This window comes from Rhinatrema bivittatum, chromosome 2 (genome assembly GCF_901001135.1).
Source record: "Rhinatrema bivittatum chromosome 2, aRhiBiv1.1, whole genome shotgun sequence".
NCBI classification, from domain to species: domain Eukaryota; kingdom Metazoa; phylum Chordata; class Amphibia; order Gymnophiona; family Rhinatrematidae; genus Rhinatrema; species Rhinatrema bivittatum.
Window position 1 is genome coordinate 195,710,470 of NC_042616.1, and position 21,589 is coordinate 195,732,058.

The 21,589-nt window shown below is 41.5% G+C and overlaps 1 protein-coding gene across 5 annotated transcripts in view; it reads right to left on the reverse strand.

The window, feature by feature from the left end:
* Positions 1-21,589, reverse strand: part of AGMO (alkylglycerol monooxygenase) — a 672,742-nt gene that overhangs the window by 285,684 nt on the left and 365,469 nt on the right. For all 5 annotated transcript variants that reach the window (XM_029589002.1, XM_029589005.1, XM_029589006.1 and 2 more), the window contains one exon: positions 14,826-14,942. In XM_029589002.1, coding sequence (XP_029444862.1) covers positions 14,826-14,942 — 117 coding nt within the window. The remainder of the gene's footprint in view (positions 1-14,825; positions 14,943-21,589) is intronic.

Genomic DNA, 21,589 nt, shown 5'->3' on the forward strand with positions numbered 1-21,589 from the left:
CAACAGCAGGGCCGGAGTCAGGCAAAGGTGAGTGAGCTGCTTGAGGGCCTGTCCCGCGGAAGCAAGCGCAACACTGGACCACCTGGAGGGTTTCTTAAAGAACAGAGAACTATCCCTAGTTGTTTCCTCTTAGATTTTAATTTAATAGCTACATAGCTAGTATTGTCATCACGAGCACTGTTTTTGGAAGAGTAATGGACACTGTTCCCTTTTTTATTCTTTTGTTCTTTTTGTAATTCCCCAATTGGAGATCTATTATCGGTTATAGTATTTAATATATTACATTTATTTAATATCAAGTTTTTTCTTTCTTTACTTAAATTTGAAATTGAGAATAAAAAATGTATAAAAAAAATATAGGGACGGATTTTAAAACAATACGCGTGCTGGTACTTTTGTTCGCGCCACTGGCGCGAACAAAAGTACACCAGATTTTATAAGATACGCGTGTAGCCGCGCGTATCTTATAAAATCCGGGATCGGCGCGCGCAAGGGGGTGCACATTTGTGCAACCTGCGCACGCCGAGCCCAGCGCGGCCTGCCTGTTCCCTCCGAGGCCGCTCCGATTTCGGAGCGGTCTCGGAGGGAACTTTACTTCGCCCTCCCCCCACCTTCCCCTACCTAACCCACCCCCCCGGCCCTATCTAACCCCCCCCTTACCTTTGTCGGCAAAGTTACGCCTGCTGAAAGCAGGCGTAAATTTGCGCACGTCGCCGGCAGCCCCGCTCCGTCCTCCGGTCCCGGGGGCGTGGTCCGGAGGCCTCGACCACGCCCCCGGGCCCGCCCCCGAAATGCCGTGGCACGCCCCCGAAACACCGCATCGTTTTGAGAACGCCCCCGGACACGCCCCCTCCCTCCACGTTTCGAAAGCCCCGGGACTTACGCGAGTCCCGGGGCTTTATGCGCGTCGGCGGCCTATGCAAAATAGGCGCGCCGGCACGCAGGGGTTTTAAAATCCGCCCCATAGCATTTAGAGGCACTCATCCCAGTATGACAAATACCAAAATGCCCCATAAAGTAATTCTAAATGAAAAATAATTTAAATATGACATGAAATAGTCCCCAGAAATTTATGTTTCAGAGACAAAGCTGAGACTTTTATGGACCATATTAAAATGCTTTTCTGTTTGGCATGAACTCTGTTATGCTGAGGAAGTCCCTCTAGTTGCTATACATCTAGAACAGTGCTAAAACAGTCACCTACTGCACAAGAACCAATGGGATAACATCTAAAATGAAAATATTATATCTTGAAATATCATTTTCAAAAGTGTTTATTTTAGATTTTGGAATCATCCACATTTCAGAAAGTCCAAGGGTTTTTCTTTCTTTGAATTCCCCTTTTTCAGAGTGCAGGGCCAAGTTGAGGTCTGTATAAGAAGTGGATACAGAGAGAGCTGAAATGTCATTAGTGGCTGAATTCATCGATAGCAGATGGTATTGCAGTTTAAAAAAAAAAAAAGAGAAGCAGCACAGCAGTATAAAAGTTCATATTTCTAAATTAATCAACTTACATAAATCCAGATTTTAAATTACTAAAACAAAAAGAAAAGTATGTAGTAAAATTATTTGCTACAGACACATTTTCATTCTGGGTAGCAGATGCTTAAAAAAGGACTAAATGGCTAATGGAAGAAAATGTATTTATTTATTTAGAAGTTTTTATATACCGATGTACATTGGGAACATCTCATCGGTTCACATTAAACAAAAGTCAGCAAACAGGCGTTTTACAGTGAAACAATGAACATGTGTAAATACAGATATAAAATTGAACGGTTTACAATTATAAGGCATAAAAATATAGGAAATGTAGGGTAAAATATATATAATTATTTACAAGGAAGCCGTGGAGGTTAGAGGTGGGAATAGGTGTCAAGTGGGGGAGGTGTACTGATCGGAGTATGCTTGTTTGAAGAGGCATGCTTTCAGGTACTGTTTGAGATTGTTCCAGAGGGCGGGTGCAACTAGGGAAAGTGCCCGAGCTTTAGTGGAGCTGAGCTTAGAGTCCTTGGGTGATGGGATATGAAGTGTTGCTGCCTTGTAGGTCTGTTCCTGTTCCTGCTGTGAAAGGTAAGGTGTTCCTCTAGCCAGTGCATATTTTGGTTGTAGAGGGCTTTGTGAGTGAGGGAGAGAGCTTTGTATGTTATTCTTGCAGGGACTGGGAGCCAATGCCAATGGTTTATCATGTAAATATCATCATGACTGAGCCAATTCCTGTGCACATTCATTTCCATTCAGTAATTTGTCTTCACTTTTATACTACACTTTAGAAATAAAAGAACTTAGGGCATCCTAGTGGTCCAATGGCAATGCTACATGCTGCCATGCAGAGAACCTTGGCAATCCCAGCCACTGCTCATTGGTGACACCCATATTCAGGGTGCATGCAAATTGGATTCCAGAGAGAGCTACAAAAAATTTCTTCACCAAAAATGTAAACACCAGTGCATAATGATCATAAAAGAAGGTTTCAAGCAACAGAGGAAAAAAACCTCAATAGTGTTTGTATGCTAATATTGAACAAATAGTTTAAGGCATGCATTCCATTTTAATCTAAAAAACTCCAATCTCTCTTTATTAATTTGTTTGACAATCCATAAATTGCTCTTTTTTCTATTTTTTTTTTAAATTAATGAAATAGCAACTTATCTTTAGCGAATGTTTTTCTCTCAGTCACAGATGTTAGTTAGAGTTTCACATTCGCTGCCTCAGGGTAAAATCTAGGCAAGATGAAATACATATAAGTTACAAAAAACAAATTGCTCTGAAAACATTAAAATAAAAATGTACTCACTGCACTGACAGACTTAATAATATATAACATATGGAATGGAGCAATGCCCTCAGTCAGCCACTGAATCAAAAATGCCCAAGCATGTGCAATGCATGTTACAGCCAACTCATGACATGCACATTTGGATGTAAAATTTCAAAGAAAAGTATTTTAACAATTTATCCAGAAAAGGAACCCCATTCTATAGGAAATTCAGATCTATGGGCTCAACTGTCTTGAGTCTGATAATCCCTTTTTGCTACAACTGAGTTAAATCACATTCGCCATGTCTCTAGACCAGGGATGGCGAACTCCAGTCCTTGAGGGCCGCAAACAGGCCAGGTTTTCAGGATATCCACAATGAATATGCATGAAAAAGATCTGCATGCCTCCACTGGATGCATATCTTTCTCATGCATGCTCACTGTGGATATCCTGAAAACCTGGCCTGTTTGCGGCCCTCGAGGACTGCAGTTCGCCATCTCTGCTCTACACTAAATTGATGATAAAACATTTCAAAGACAAAAGTCATGGTCTTTAACCACACAAAGAGACAAGCGGTGCCTCCAGCTTCTTTGTTTCAAACAACTTTTCTGTTCCAATATGTGTTTCCAAAATACTCTTAGTTTTACCCACATAACATAGCCTATATGGGCAGAGAATTATGTACATCATAAATTCAGATGCGCATGGTGTAAAATGTTGGAGTAAATATTTGCGATCATCCACAGGATTAGTGATTTCCTTAAGTTGTAGAGAAATAGCACATACTAAACAGCTGCCACATTTGTAATGGTCCTGAGACAGCATTTTCACTAAATTCTGTTGTCTGCATCATGAAGACAAGGGTAACAGTACCCTTAATACAATCTCCTTTAAATTCTTCGATCTGGTATAAGCAAAGCAGATCTTCTTATTCTTGAAGCAAGGATGTAATTCCAAGACTGACTGATGTCAACGAATAATCTTGGTAATACCTGGCATCAGCATGGAATAGCAGGCCACAAAAGTAAGAACTTCTTGAGTGCTAGACAACATGCTACATTGACCAGAAAATAGTAATTCTTTATGTGAGCTCTTTTATACGCCTTCTTTATGCAGGAATATGGATATCCACATTCGAGCAGCTTAACGGATAATTTACTAGATTGGATCTTAAAGTCCTTTAAATTTGTACAATTTCTCCTGATTTGTAAAAATTGAGACAAAGCAAACTCTGTTTTAAATATGTTGAATGAAAACTGGTAAATGAAGAAAACTATTATAGTCTCTTGGCTTGGAAAATAAGGTGTAATGACAGAAACCAGGCATTTTAACTAATCTGAGATCTAGAAAAGAAATTGAGTCATGATCAAAATCATAGAAAATTGTATATGTTGATCACAGTTATTGATTCAACAATGAAAAGAAAGATCTGCAGAACAATCCTGTTGCGCCTCTGCCTGCGGTCCGCGGACAGGGCCTTACCACCGCTGCCCCTGTGGTTAGGAGCCGCTGCTACCTTCGTGGCTGGAGCTGCACATGACTAGGCCTCATGCGGCCTGATGCCGCCGCTGACCCGTCGGGCCTGCTTGCCCTCGGACGCCACTCCCTTCGCAGCCAGGAGGCCGCCCCCGAGGTGCTTCGCGGCTGGTGCTACCCTCGGGCCCTGCTCTCCGATCCAGCAGGGACGCCGCTGACGTCGCCTGTCTCTGGGTCCTCCTTTTATGCGGCTGAGATGCCGCCGACACAACTTGCCTCTTCCTGCACTGCAGGGCCGCTGTCCACAGTCCTGCAGCCTGTCTTCAGCCTTCCTCTAGGCGGGTGGCAATGCCTCTTCATTCCTTTTAAAGGGCCAGTGGTAGGAAGTGGCCACGGCTCCACCAAAGCTTCAGTCTCTGCCTACTTCCTGGATGGGTCCTATAAGAAGGCCCTGATCCATTCCACCAGCGTCTTTGCATCTATCCAGATGCTCCTGAAGACGTCTCTTCAGATCCTGATCTTTTTTCCACGTCCGGATGTCCGTGAGTCCAGATTCTGATGCTGTTCCAAGTCCGGATGTCTGAGTCCAGATCCTGACGCTGTTCCAAGTCCGGATGTCTGTGAGTCCAGATTCCGATGCTGTTCCAAGTCCGGATGTCCGTGAGTCCAGATCCTGATGCTGTTCCAAGTCCGGATGTCCGTGAGTCCAGATCCTGATGCAGCTCCACGTCCGGATGTCCGTGAGTCCAGATCCTGATGCAGCTCCACGTCCAGATGTCCATGAGTCTAGATCCTGGTCCATGTTCCAAGATGTACCATGTTCCAAGATGTCCTTTGATCCAAGATGTTTCATCTTCCAAGCTGTTCCGTGTCCCAAGTCCTGCAGTCCATTCCAAGATGTTCCTAGTTCCAAGATGTTCCTAGTTCTAAGATGTCTGTGTTTCCAAGTCCAGTGATGTTCCTTGTCCCCTTCCTGATGTTGTCCCGGTCCTGATGCTCCAGGTCCTGAAGAACCCATTCCTCCGGAGAGTCCTTGTTTTTAAAGTCCGAGGCTTGGTCCTCAAATGCTATGTTCTAAGCTTTATCTCCTTGTATCCAGTCCTAAGGAGGCCCCGAGGGGTTGCTTTGCTCCTGTGCTATGAGACTTCCTGAGCTTGCCCCGCTCCCCTCATGGTCCGTGACCAGCCTCCCAGCTGTGTAGGTTGCTTAGGGGACAGTGTGGTCCACGACAGCCTTACGTGCTGTGTAGGGCGCCTGAGGGTCTTGCTTATCCCCGCCTGTGTCTTTGTTCTTCGTCTGAGTCTTCAGTGTGGTCTGCGACAGCCCCATGTGCTGTGTAAGGCGCCTGAGGGACTCACCTTCCTCATCCAAGTCTACGTTCCAAGTCTATGTTCCAAGTCTTCATCTCCTCGCCTCTTCAGTTCATCTCCTCGTCCCTTCAGTTCTAAGTCTTCATCTCCTCATCCCTTCGTTCCAAGCCTCCACCTCCCAAGTCTATGTCCAAGTCTACGCCCAAGTCTACACCCAAGTCCACGTCTCCATTTCTATGTCCAGTCTTCCAAGCTCCATCCAGCTCTGCTCCTGTGCCACCCATTCCTGCACACACACTTCACCACGGGTGCGACTCGTGTCCTGACCTGAGCCGCTCCATGGCCCATAGGGCTCCGCTCTCCTATGAGCAAAGTGACGCACACCGAGCCCACACCATCGGCTCCCGAAGGCTGCGCTAACTACAAATCCCAAAGCATAAAAACATCTTATATATATCTTCCATAGTTTAATATGCTAACAAAACTGAAAATCTGAAATCCAACAATCCTCAAAATTGGACATGAAAAGATTGACCAAAGAGGGGGCCATAATAGCCCCCATCACAGTTCCATAAAATTGCTGATGAAAAATGCCTTAAAAATAATTTTTTTTCATTCTCCATATTTAAAACAGAGTTTGTCTTTTTCTCAATTTTTATGAATCAGGAAAAATTGTACAAAAATAAAATACTTTAAAATTCAATCTAGTAAGCTATCTATTAAACTGCTCGAAATGGATATCCATATTCCTATATAAAGACGGAGTATAAAAAAGCCTTGTTCTCGAATACAGAATTACTATTATCTGGTCAATCTAGTGAGATTAGCACTCAAGAAGCACTCCAGGAGAAAAGGGGTGCCAGCATGTCCATTTGACTAGGGCCTACAATGTTCAAGGGGCCTACTTTTTTTGGGCAAAATTTTTTAAAAAGATAAATATATCTATTTCTAACATGTATAAATAAAAATTTCAATTGTAATTGAATAATTTGCAAACAAAAATGCTCGTAAAGCCTTCTTAAATAAATAAAAATTATTTGGGAAATTTAGAAAACGATTTCTCTTATTAAGTATCATATCAGGCCTTACATAGAAGACTACTTTTCTTACCTGGCACGGGCCTAATTCCTGCTCTCTCCAACCCTGTCAAGAAGTTCTCACTTTTGTGATCTGTTATTCCACAGGATGCCAGTGAATACTAAAATTATTCATTGACATCAACCAAACTTGGAATTCACATCCTTGCTTCAAGAATAAAAATATCCACTTTGCTTATACCAAATCGAGGAATTTAAAGGAGATTTTATCACCGGCTGTTACCCTTACCTTCGCAATTCAGACAACAGACTTTAGTGAAAATGCTAGCTCAAGGCAATTACAAGTGTGGCAGCTGTTCAATATCTGCTATTTCTCTACAGTTTAAGGAATTCACTAATCATGTGGATGATCGCAAATATTTACTCTGATATTTTACATCATGCGCATCCGAATTTATGGTGTACACAATTCTCTGTCCATGTAGGTTATGTTATATGGGCAAAACTAAAAGAGCATTTTGAAAATGTATATTGGAACACAAAAGTTGTTTGAAAACAAAGAAGCTGTTGGCACAGGTTGTCTCTTATTGTGTGGTTAAAGACCATGACTTTGTGTCTTTGAAATATTTTATCATTGATCAAGTCAAGTGAGACAAATGCGGTGGTGATTATGATCGTTTATTAACTCAACTGGAGCAAAGATGGATTTTCAGACTCAAGTCAGTGGAGTCTAGGTTCAAATTTCACTATAGAATGGTGTTCATTTTTTGGATATGGTGACACTTTAAATCCAAATGTGCATGTCAGGAGTTGGCAGCAACATGCACTGCACATGCTTGGGCATTTTTGATTCAGTGGCTGATTGATAGCATTGCTGTGTTCCAAATGTGATGTATTATTAAGTCTTTCAGTTCTGTGAGTATTCTTTTATTTGAATGTTTTCAGAACAATTTGTTTTTTGTAACTTATATGTGATTTCATCTTGCATAGATTTCACCCTGAGGCAGCGAATGCGAAATGAGAGGAAAACAATCACTAAAGATATGTTGCTCTTTCAATAATTTAAAAAAAAAGAAAAATAGTAAAAAGAACAATTTATGGATTGGTTAACAAATTAATAAAGGAAGGTTGTAGGTTTTTAGACTGATGATTAAAATGAAATGCATGCCTTAAACAGGAAAACTGGTTCTTACCTGATAATTTTCGTTCCTGTAGTACCACGGATCAGTCCAGACTCCTGGGTTTTGCCTCCCCTCCAGCAGATGGAGACAGAGAAAATTTGATGGACTCTGCCATAAATACCAGTATGCCACCTACAGTCCATCAGTATTGCTCAGTCACAAAGCAGAATGGTATGAAACCAAACTAACTATATACAGTAACCTAACAACTTAAACTGGTTCACTAACCCCCAAGTGGGAACAGAACCCGTGAGACTCGGCCGATTAAATTTAAGAACAGCTGAATGAGCGGACTCTCGATTACCTGCACACTCCAATTGGGCGGGACTCTGGACTGATCAGTGGTACTACAGGAATGAAAATTATCAGGAAAGAACCAATTTTCCTTTCCCTGTACGTACCCGGATCAGTCCAGACTCCTGGGATGTATCAGAGCACTCTTACCTGAGCTGGGATCCGGAGAGGCCCGCTCTCAGCACACCTGCTCCAAATCCTCCCGCACCTGGGTCCTGGACATCCAGGTGGTAGTGCCTGGCAAACGTATGTAACGATTTCCAGGTGGCCACCCGGCAAATCTCCTGTGGCGAAATATGCTGACATTCCGCCCACGAGTAGAATGCGCTCGGAGCCCTTGCAGCAGGGACTTGCCCTTCAACAAGTAAACTGAATTGATAGCCTCCTTCAACCATCGGGCAATAGTGGTCTTTGATGCTAAATGACCTCATTTAGGACCACTCCAGAGGACAAAGAGATGATCCGATACCTGAAAACCATTGGTAACCTCAAGATAACGCAACAATGCCCTAAGGACATCCAGTTTCCGTAAGTCGCGAGCGAGAGGATCAGAACTATCCAAATCTGAAAAGGAAGGAAGCTCCACCGATTGATTCAAATGAAAGGAGGAGACTACCTTCGGAAGAAAGGAAAGAACCATCTGCAAGGTTATCCCCGAATCCGAAATCCTTAGGAATGGTTCTCTGCACGACAAAGCCTGAAGTTCAGAAATCCGCCGAGCAGAAGAGATTGCCACCAGGAACACCACCTTCAACGTTGCTCTCTTTAACGGTTCAAACAGTGCATCATACAAGGCCGAGAGCACTAAATTTAGATTCCAAGATGGACAAGGACAGAACACAGGCGGCTGAAGATGCTTTGCTCCGCGAAGAAAACGAGACACATCCGGATGTTCCATGCAGAACTACCTCTGGCAGCCGGCACAGTAGCACAAAACAGGAGGGATTTCACTACACCACCTGGATCTAGGTCAGTCTTCCCTCCACTAGAAGGGACCCACACCTTGGGATAAGTAAAGAGAGGAAAACCAGTCCATGGAGACAGCCCCCACCTATACATTTTTTATGGCCCTTTGGGACACATCCAACTCACCAAAATAGGGTTAAATTTGCCTCTTATGCCTTTTATAATTCAACCACACTCTTCTGCTTTACACTGTTACTTCCTTAGGTATCTCAGGCCGGGTTTTTAACTGGATGACATCATATCTCTCTGTAAACAATCATGTATGCCTTTCCAGACCTTTGGGCAGCTAGCCACTAGAGGGGGCTCTAAAAGAGCCACTAAAACCAAAGAAGAGCTAATGTCATGCTACATAAGAATTTCCAAACTGGGTCAGACCAAGGATCCATCAAGCCCAGTATCCTGTTTTCAACAATGGCTAATCCAGGTCACAAGTCCTGGCAGGATCCCAAGTAGTAGACAGATCCCATGCTGCTAACACCCAGGGATAAATAGTAGCTTTTTCCAAGTGGTTAATTATGGTTTACGGACTTTACTTCTAAAAACTTGTCCAAGCTTTCTTAAACCTAGTTATGCTAACTGCCTTTACCGCATCCTCCAGCAATAAATTCTAAAGCTTAACTGTGGGTTGAGTGAACCAAAATGTTCTCAGATTTAAATGTGCTGTTTACTAGCATCATGGAATGTCCAAGAGTATTTTTTGGAAGACTAAACAATTTGCATTTATCCTTTCTACTCAACTCATGATTTTATAAACCTCTATTATATCCCCAAGCAGTCTCCTCTCCAAGCTGAATAGCCCTAATCTCTTTAGCCATTCCTCAATGGGGAGACATTCCATTTCTTTTATCATTTTGATCACCTTTTCCAGTTTAGCTACATCTTTTTTTGAGATGTGGCAATAAGAACAGTATACAGTATTCTAAGTGCTGTCTCACCATGCAGCGATACAAAGATAGTATGATATTCTTCCTTTTATTCTCCATCTGTTTCCTAATAATGCCTAACATTCTGTTTGCTTTACTGACTGCTGTCACACACTGAGCCAAGGAATTCAAAGTATTCTCTATGATGAGGCCTAGATTTTTTTTCCTGAGTGTAACTCCTAATATGGAACCCAATATTGTGTAACTTCATCTTGGGCAAACCTTGATAGGATTTGCAGTTTTAAAGGAGTCTGGCCTGGAGAACCAGGTAGAAGTAATTAGGAATCTGAGAAAGGAACAGAGAACCCAAGAAGCCTGTGGTCATGAAGGCCATGGGAGTCCTATGGACAGGATAAGGCTAACTCAAGACCTAAAACACTGGTAGGGGATTTCCATTTGAGAAACATGGGTTAGCCTGCTGCTAAGGTATGAAGTTACCCATTAATGTACAGGAGCAGAGTTTGGGTTCTCATAGCCTGGAAGTATGCTAGCTTGCATTTAATCCCTCAAATGCATATCTGGAATGCCTTAATAACTTAGGGAGTGCACCTGTAAATAATGGGCTTTTGAATGGAAATAGAGAGAAACCATGCCTGTGTTTCACACCTCATTTCTGACAGTGGGACAGAAGTCAAGTCCCTATCCTAAAAATCTTTACTGAGGGGAATTCTATCTCACATTCCTTAACCAATCTTTCTCTGTTCTTGCATGTAACTGTTTTTCTGAGCCCTCCTCATGGGAGTTGGGATCCTTCCAGGCTCAGTCCTGGATCACCTTCTCTTTTCTTTCTCTGCTGGACTCAGTTCTCTTCTTTCAACTGTTCTCATTATTGCTAAGTCGGTATTATGTAGATCTACCTTCCTTTCTCATCATCTTCTGTTGCCACCTCTTTTTTTCTTTCTCCATGTCTTTCTGCTATAACAATCTAGAAGAACTTTAGACACCTTATACTCAATCCAGGGAAAACTGCTCTTTTATGTCCCTCCTAATTCTACAGATTTTCACATCCCCTCCTAGTTTCATCCCTCTTGGATTTACAATTACCGCACACTCCTTTTCTCTATATGCTAGGAATCTTTGTGTCCTTACTGATCTCTCTCTATTATTCTTTTCATGCATATACCCTCTTCTCTCTTAGCTTCTTGCTGCACAATATCAGGAAAAACCACCCTTATTTGTCTGACTTTCACCATCATCTTGCTCAGTCACTCTTTCTTTCACCAAAAGGAACAGAGATGAGCATGTGTTTTAGGAATGCTGTAAGATATGTGCTGTTTAATTACCATGCATTTCCCCTGAGGAAGCCTGTCAAAGGTGAAAGAGAGGCCTTTATCAGGATAAGGTTATTGTTCATGTACTTTGGAATGGTGCTTAAAGTTTATATACATTCAAGAGACAAGTTTATTTCATTGACACAAGTTCTTTGGAAATCACTTTTTTGGAGCATATTTTGAAATGTTCAACAATAATATGGATGCTTTATTTCTAGTATGATTAAAAAAATTGTTGCTAGTAATGAGAAGAAGCATTTGTCTGGCAAGCTGCTGAAACGCAATCATATTCAATAGCGTGTGTGTGTGTGCGTGAGGTTATGAGCTCACATTATCATCCATTATAATCATCCTTTTTTTTTTTTTTTTTGCTGTTGCACATTTTGGGAATTTCTAAGAGTTTTGCTGTTGTTTTTTGACAAATATATATCCCACGGGACAAAAGCACTAATGTTCAATGTTCACATTAAAATATTATATTTTATTCATAAATTATAAACATTAAAATAAACGAGCAGTTTCCAATGTATTCTTAGCTCATGTATATCAAAACGTGTATAGAAAAGGATCTGTACAATTACATAAGTCTGATGAAAACCTCACTAATCACAAAATGACAAGAATGGTGTAAAATCCACAGTCACACACACATACTCACATTCATACAACTTAAACAAAACAGACTGTTATGTTATTTTTCTCGGTCTAGTAACTCTAAATGGGGTATCAATGCATACGATTAAAGACAGTGAAAGTTTAACAACATCATTCTTGTCATTTTGTGATTAGTGAGATTTTCATCAATCAATCATTATACATTTCTGGTATGTTCATTTTGTTGGGTATAAATTCATGTACACTTAGGTTAAGGCAAGTAAACACATGGTGTAACTGTTTATTGATGTATAAAATTTACTTTGTAAAACTTACCTAATTATACAGATCCTTTGAAATACATGAGCTAAGAATACATTGGAAACTGCTCATTTATTTTAATGTTTATAATTTATGAATAAAATATTATGTTTTCATGTGAACAATGAACATTAGTGCTTTTGTCCTATGGGATTTTTTTGTTATAATTTATTGAACACTTTATACTATTTATATATTGCCCAATTTCTGATATATATATATATAATGTATATGTATTACAAACCACACTGGCACCTATGAAATTTCCAGGTATATGCACAAAAAATTACACAGTAAGACTAAAGGTTAAGGGGTAGATTTTCAAACATACGCGCGGTTCCCGGCACGTGCACATGGACGTGCCGATTTTATAAAATGTGCAGTCCGGCGTATGCATGCTATAAAATAGGTGGTCATGTGCACTCAATTTTACAATCCGCTTGCACATATGCAGGTGGTGCACGCAAGGGGGGTGAACTTTTGCAAATTCTGTGCGACGACGCAATCGGGCCTTCCCCAGTTCCCTCCCAGTCCGCTCCAATTAAGGAAAATGCATTTATTAAATTCCTTATAAATATATTGCACATGCTATTAGACCATCACCCCTATTAAAAACCATTCATACTTCGGTCATACCATTCATGCTGCATCCCACTTAAAAAGTCAGCACCCTCACATAATTGTGTGTGTGGGGGGGGGTGGGGGGGGGTATGGGTGTGTGTGAGAAAAGTGTAGCCTGTATTTCATTTGCATGACAAAATATGTGTACACATAGCAAGTTCTCCACCTAAAGAAAGCCTGGATCATCTTAAAACTTGTAGAACCTAACTACTGAATGATATCAAACTGAGGGAAAATATTTCTTTTGGAAACTGGAACTCATTGCAAGCTGCTCAGTATGCCTGTAGTTGAATTCTGACAGTAAGTGAAATGATTATTCATAATCTACAGACTGCTAGAAAGAAGAAATAACAATTTGCCAAGAAGAGGAATACCTGCCATTTTTCAAGGAATATGCACTGCTGATGAATATCAACACCTCTGGATTAAAACTTTCACTTTATATAGTTTCACTGATTTGTTTTGTGACAATGAAGATCTCCTGACATTAGATCTTGCAAATTATAAAACTTGAAAGATATTTACAGTTTCACTTTCTTGACTGAAAGTTTCCTGCTGTTACTTTGGGCTTGCAGTTCAATTAGGACCTGCCCTTGCTAGGGATATAGCCTTCATTTTCAACCAACTAGGAACTAGTCTGCGGTTTTAACCCTTGTATCCTTTCCCTCTACTCAGTCTAGAAGTGTAGATCGCTCCTCCCTGAGGATTCCAGGACACTTACACGCTGAGCCTGACAACTTCGTACAGCTGTTGCACAACAGCTGGAATGTCCCCCTCTCTGGGGACTGTGAGTGTAGCATCTACGGCATCCCTAACCCTGCCTGACACGAGATGCAGAAGCCGAACTCAGGAACTGAACCAAGACCTCCCGCATAGCAGCATGCTGCACTGCCACTTTGCCAGTGGCTCGGCCGTTGGTTTTTCTTTAATCTAAAATTGTGCAGTCCTTGAATATCAAGCAACAGTTTAAAACACAGAATTAAAATGTTCCCTGCAAACATAATTCTAGTATATGGCACAGAGATCCTAACCACACTGTTATCTTAAGGTTTCATGGAACAATCTGCTTTGTTTAACCACCACCCAGAAAACACCGCACTAACAGTGTGGTTGGGATCCCTGTGACACACGTTGAAATAATGCATAGAAAGAGAAAAAGAAAAGCATGTGTTTAAAGTTTATGGCTTGGTTCCTATGGGTGCCGGACGTTTTTTCTTACTTTCTTGGAATAAGCGAAAAGCTCTATTCTGCTGAACCGAGTAAGCACGGTCAACAACAGAACCTGAACACTGGTGCTCTGTTCTGGTACTAATTTTTGCTAAATTGATACAACACATTAAACCAAATGATCTTAACTCTTCTGCTGCAGCATTCCAGATCAGGTGGATAGATCATAGGGCATTATACAGTATTTTCTCTGTAAAACTGCATCCCAGGAGCCAAAGGCTACAAAGTATAAAATAAAATTCTATACTCTCTGTTTTATGCCTCTCAGACATTTTGATCATTGGAAAATGCTTATTTAACTAAAAAAAATGTAACATTTAGGGTCTGATTTATTAGGCTTTTTTCCCCATAGACACAGAATGGCAAAAAACCCTTCGTAAATCAAGCCATAAAATACTGACAGGAGCATGGCCATTGGTTTCCAACAGGCCAAGCCCTCATCATGTATTATAGATGAATATCTCCTAGCACAGAGCTGGAGGATGCATATACAAAAATCAGGCACTGAAAGGAAGAACACTAGTGTCACTAAATGCGGTAGAGAATAAATGACATTATGGAAAGGGATCACTATAAATACCCGTTGAGAAAGGAAATGCTCTGCAACATTAAGAAACAATGGGATAGTGTAACTAACCAAATTCCATGCTGCTATGAAATCTTAGTTTAATCCTGGTTTTGTAGCTCTCAATCCTGGTGTAATTCAGTACTTTTTCTTCTGTGCAATATAATAATCTCATGGTTACATGGACTGAAACTAGCAACATTACAACTTCCTAAAGCTTATTGCATCAAAGAAATTCAAATATAGTAACATGCTTATAAAAAGGGAACTATACTTACTAATTTGGCAGCAAACATATGCTGGTAATATCCCATCATAATGATAAACTGTACCACTGTGTAAACTTGAAGATACACTGGCATCTTTGGATTATAAGGAAGCTCCTTTCCAGTAACCTAAAACAAAGCACACTCACTGTGGGTTACAGCCTTCTTTGATAGTTTCTTCTGGTCTACCCTTTTCTACAAAAAAGTTAATCAAAATTCTACAATACAAAATATTAGGTACAGGCAGAGCTCCCAGTGTCCTGTGGCAGGTTATTCAAGATTCTGTGGCAAAAGTCAGGAAATTCTGTGGTAGATTTTTCAAAATTCTGCAGTATTTATATGGAAAATTGGCATAATTTTGCATAAACATTCACACCTCTGACCTTGCAAAAAAGTTGATTTTTTAAATATTGAAAACCATTCATATTATTTGTTTTTAAACAATATTTAAACTATATACAAATAAAAGCAAGTTTCCTTACCGTAAATAGTGTTTTCCATAGATAGCAAGATGAATTAGCCATGCCGTCTGGGTGATGTCATCGACAGTGCTCTCGCGGACTTCTCCCAGAAAGCAAAGCTTTGAACACTGCTGGGTCTGTGCGGTTCTTCCTGCGCATAGCACGTCAGTCTCCTCAGTGCTATTGAAAAGCTAAATGGCAGTGACAAGACTGGGAAGGTTAGACTAAGCATGTCCAGGGAGGAGGGAGGGTATGCATGGCTAATTCATCCTGCTATCTAAGGAAAACACCATTTATGGTAAGCAAACTTTCATTTTTCCATCGATAAGCAGGCTGAATTAGCCATGCTGTTTGGGAGTCCCAAGCTCCAGTATGAAAAAAAAAATTACTGAAGGGGGTATCTTTAGGTTAAGATAAGAACATAAGAACATAAGAAAATGCCATACTGGGTCAGACCAAGGGTCCATCAAGCCCAGCATCCTGTTTCCAACAGTGGCCAATCCAGGCCATAAGAACCTGGCAAGTACCCAAAAACTAAGTCTATTCCATGTAACCATTGCTAATGGCAGTGGCTATTCTCTAAGTGAACCTAATAGCAGGTAATGGACTTCTCCTCCAAGAACTTATCCAATCCTTTTTTAAACACAGCTATACTACCTGCACGAACCACATTCTCTGGCAACAAATTCCAGAGTTTAATTGTGCGTTGAGTAAAAAAGAACTTTCTCCGATTAGTTTTAAATGTGCCCCATGCTAACTTCATGGAGTGTCCCCTAGTCCTTCTACTATCTGAAAGAGTAAATAACCGATTCACATCTACCCGTTCTAGACCTCTCATGATTTTAAACACCTCTATCATATCCCCCCTCAGTCGTCTCTTCTCCAAGCTGAAAAGTCCTAATCTCTTTAGTCTTTCCTCATAGGGGAGTTGTTCCATTCCCCTTATCATTTTGGTAGCCCTTCTCTGTACCTTCTCCATCGCAATTATATCTTTTTTGAGATGCGGCGACCAGAATTGTACACAGTATTCAAGGTGCGGTCTCACCATGGAGCGATACAGAGGCATTATGACATTTTCCGTTTTATTCATCATTCCTTTTCTAATAATTCCCAACATTCTGTTTGCTTTTTTGACTGCCGCAGCACACTGAACCGACGATTTCAATGTGTTATCCACTATGACACCTAGATCTCTTTCTTGGGTTGTAGCACCTAATATGGAACCCAACATCGTGTAATTATAGCATGGGTTATTTTTCCCTATATGCATCACCTTGCACTTTTCCACATTAAATTTCATCTGCCATTTGGATGCCCAATTTTCCAGTCTCACAAGGTCTTCCTGCAATTTATCACAATCTGCTTGTGATTTAACTACTCTGCACAATTTTGTGTCATCTGCAAATTTGATTATCTCACTCGTCGTATTTCTTTCCAGATCATTTATAAATATATTGAACAGTAAGGGTCCCAATACAGATCCCTGAGGCACTCCACTGTCCACTCCCTTCCACTGAGAAAATTGCCCATTTAATCCTACTCTCTGTTTCCTGTCTTTTAGCCAGTTTGCAATCCACGAAAGGACATCGCCACCTATCCCATGACTTTTTACTTTTCCTAGAAGCCTCTCATGAGGAACTTTGTCAAACGCCTTCTGAAAATCCAAGTATACTATATCTACCGGTTCACCTTTATCCACATGTTTATTAACTCCTTCAAAAAAGTGAAGCAGATTTGTGAGGCAAGACTTGCCCTGGGTAAAGCCATGCTGACTTTGTTCCATTAAACCATGTCTTTCTATATGTTCTGTGATTTTGATGTTTAGAACACTTTCCACTATTTTTCCTGGCACTGAAGTCAGGCTAACCGGTCTGTAGTTTCCCGGATCGCCCCTGGAGCCCTTTTTAAATATTGGGGTTACATTTGCTATCCTCCAGTCTTCAGGTACAATGGATGAATTTAATGATAAGTTACAAATTTTTACTAATAGGTCTGAAATTTCATTTTTTAGTTCCTTCAGAACTCTGGGGTGTATACCATCCGGTCCAGGTGATTTACTACTCTTCAGTTTGTCAATCAGGCCTACCACATCTTCTAGGTTCACCGTGATTTGATTCAGTCCATCTGAATCATTACCCATGAAAACCTTCTCCATTACGGGTACCTCCCCAACATCCTCTTCAGTAAACACCGAAGCAAAGAAATCATTTAATCTTTCCGCGATGGCCTTATCTTCTCTAAGTGCCCCTTTAACCCCTCGATCATCTAAAGGTCCAACTGACTCCCTCACAGGCTTTCTGCTTCGGATATATTTAAAAAAGTTTTTACTGTGAGTTTTTGCCTCTACAGCCAACTTCTTTTCAAATTCTCTCTTAGCCTGTCTTATCAATGTCTTACATTAACTTGCCAATGTTTATGCTTTATCCTATTTTCTTCTGTTGGATCCTTCTTCCAATTTTTTAATGAAGATCTTTTGGCTAAAATAGCTTCTTTCACCTCCCCTTTTAACCATGCCGGTAATCGTTTTGCCTTCTTTCCACCTTTCTTAATGTGTGGAATACATCTGGACTGTGCTTCTAGAATGGTATTTTTTAACAATGACCACGCCTCTTGGACATTTTTTACTTTTGTAGCTGCTCCTTTCAGTTTTTTTCTAACAATTTTTCTCATTTTATCAAAGTTTCCCTTTTGAAAGTTTAGCACGAGAGCTTTGGATTTGCACACTGTTCCTTTTCCAGTCATTAAATCAAATCTGATCATATTATGATCACTATTGCCAAGCGGCCCCACCACCGTTACCTCTCTCACCAAGTCCTGCTTTGATTTGTCCATTCTGTTCTACCCCCCTTTTTTGCCCCCTTTTTTTTATCCTGGTTTCTCCATGGACAAATCCTTCCTAAAAACCACGTTTGATAACACTGCATCTCCCATCTGCTATCAAAGCAGCCAGCTGATCCAGGCAGTAGTGAGAGGTGAAAGTATGGACAGATGACCATGTAGTCACTCTGCAAATGTCCTCGATTGGTACATCTCAGAGATGAACAATAGAAGCCACCGCAGTCCATACTTGGTGGGCTTTGACTGAGTCGGATAAGGGTGCATGTGTGGATTCATGACAGAAGTGAATGTAATCTGTGATCCAGTTGGAGATAGTTCTCTTGGAGACTGCCACGCCTAGTGAATTGGGATTAAAGGAGATGAACAGCTGAGATGATCGCCTGTGAGGCTGAGTCCTTTGCTTATAGTAAGCTAGAGCTCTTTTATAGTCCAAGGAGTTGAACAGCTCTTCTCTCATGTTACCATTTGGTTTAGGGAAAACGATGGGTAGGGAAATAGCTTGATTGATGTGGAAAGCCGATACCACCTTTGGGAAGAATTTGAGATGTGTCCTGAGTGCCACCTTCTCATAGTAAAATTGTAAATAGGGTGAGAAGTGCACTAAGGTCTGTAGCTCACTTACTCGATGAGCCGAAGTGATAGCCACAAGGAATACCATAATCCAAGTGAGGAACTTTAGGTGGACGAACTGTATGGCTCGAAAGGATCCTTCATGAGAGCAGGCAGGACTACATTTAAATCCCAAGGCACCGGTGGCTTTTTGACTGGAGGATGGAGGTTAAGGAGTCCTCTCATGAAACGAGACCAACGAATGGGAAGCCACTGAAGCATCTTCATCCCTGTTGTTGTAAGCAGCTAGAGCACTCAAGTGGACTCTGACAGATGATGTGGCCAGGCCCGACTATGAGAGATGAAGGAGGTATGTAAGAAGTTCCCCCAATGATGAAGAAAAGGGGCAAACATGATTCTCTTTGCACCAGTCTATATATATTTTCCATTTGAAGGAGTAATTTCTTCTAGTTGAAGGCTTCTTGATCGTTACGATGATGTCTTGAATGCTGGGCAAGAGAGCTAATTGCTGCAAAATTTTGTGTTCAACATACAAGTGGTCAAGAGAAGTGTTGAGAGGATGAAGGAGAGAGCCCCCTTCTTGTGTTTGGTGATCTGGTTAGTGACCCAGTTGGATGGGTCGGTCTTCTGAATACTGAACTAGATACGCATACCAATGTTGTCTTGACCACACTGGAGCCATGAGGATCATTCAAGACTTGTCTTGAAGGAAATTTTGAACTGTCCTGGAGATCAAGGGTATCGGAGGGAAAGCGTACAGTAGACCTCTTGCATAAGATAGAAGAAAGGCATCCTGTGATTTCCTGAGGCAGTTGGGGCATATTGAGCAAAACTCCCTGACTTTCCAATTGCCCTCGTTGGCGAAAAGGTCCAAACATTCCATCTCAGGAATAGTTTGTCTGCCATCAATTGATTCAGGGACCACTCGCCGGGATGAAACACTCTGCTTAGACCAGTGATGGCTAACCTATGACACGCGTGTCAGAGGTGACACGCCAAGATGTTTTTGCTGACACGCGCAGCGTTTCAAGGACTATCGGGATTTTTTTTTTTTATCGGCTGCGCAGAGCCTTTTCTTTTATTATTGATTAGAGCTACAAATATCACAAAATTATGGATTTTTCTAGGAGTGACACACCACTCGAGTTATGCTCGGTTTTTTTATGAATTTTGACACACTGAGCTCAAAAGGTTGGCCATCACTGGCTTAGACAATCCACTAATGTGTTTGCTATCCCTGGCAAATATGTTGCACAAAGTGTCACCGCATTTTTCACTGCCCATTCCTACATCCAGACTGCCTCTCGGCAAAGGAGCCAGGAGCCCAATCCTCCTTGCTTGTTTACATAGAACATGGCCACCTGATTGTCTGCGTGGATCATTAAGGTGTGGCCCCTGAGCAGGTGAACAAAGGATTTTAGAGCATATCTCATCACTCTGAGTTCTATGAGGTTGATTTGGTAGGACTGTTCCATCAGAGTCTAGAAACCCTGAGTCTTGTATTGTAGAAGGTGTGCACCTCTATCTTGCATGGATGCACCTGTGGTGATATTGAGAGTATGAGTTGACTCTTGTAGCGGGGACCTCACGGTCAATACATCGGGTTGCAGCCACCACTGAATGTCCCTGCGCATGGAGTTCAAGAGAGTTATCCTTTCTGTCATAGGGTTGAAATACTGGGACCATTGAGATTTTAGCCCCCATTGTAGGCTTCTGATGTGCAGGCAGGTGTGAGATACTATATGAATGGCCAAGACCAGATGTCTGAGAAGCACAAGTCATGCTTCTCAAACATTTTCTCTATTCTGTCGCTTGGGAGGAAGGCTCCGGAATGAAATCAGTCTATACGTGCATCTCTGAACTGAAGTATCTGGATCGGTTTGAGTACCAATTTATTGTAGTTTATGAGGAAGCCCAGAGACTCGAGACATTCGATGGGTGGTTCTGTAACAAAATCTGGTCCAGGGAGACTATTAACCAGTCATCCAGATGGGGAAAAACCTGGATTCCTTGATGCCTTAGATGAGCAACTGCCACAGCCAAACACTTGGTGAAAACACTCAGAGCCAAGGAAAGGCCAAAGGTGAGAACTTTATACTGGTAGTAAGTTGAGGCAATCTGGAAGCAGAAGAATTAACAAAAGGAGGGGTGTACTGGGCTATGCATGTAAGCATCCTTTAGATTCAGAGAGCACATCCAGTCATTCTGTTGAATGAATGAGTGAAGTCATTTTGAACTATTCCCTCCGGATATGCTTGTTGAGAGAATGTAGGTCCAGAATGGGGCGAAGATCCCCTGACCGCTTTGGGATGAGGAAGTATGTGGAATAGTAGCTGATGTTGATCTGGTGTTTTGGTACTGCTCAGATGGCTTTTAGTTCGAGTAGCGTTTGAACCTCCTGTTGCAAGAGAGATAGCTGGAATACATTTCTCAACTGTTTGGGCAAGTGGAGAAGGTAGGGTGGCGTCGTGAATTCTAGGCGATACCCTTTGCTTACTATATTCAAGACCCACTTGTCTGAGGTGATATGACTCCCACTGGCAAGTGAGGCTGTGGCTTTGCTATCTTCAAAAAGACTCAGGGATTTTTGGGGGAATTGTCTGTGAGGGTTTCTGCTACTTTCGGTCTCTTTGACATGCCCTCTGTTGAAATTTCTGAGGGTGCTAATGAAGTTGTTGGAACTGCTGATAGGTTTGTGGTCTAAAGGATGGAAATTGCTTGAATGGCCTTCTTTGGTAGTAAGCGGATTTCCGGTAAGATCGGTAATATCTATCTACGAGATGTGGATTGGGAATCTGATACTGATGAAAGCAACTGTATCGATATATTCTATTCTTTTATTTGTGCAACGGTGTCCTTCAAATGGTCACCGAAAAGGTTGTCTCCTGAACATGGCAGATTCACCAA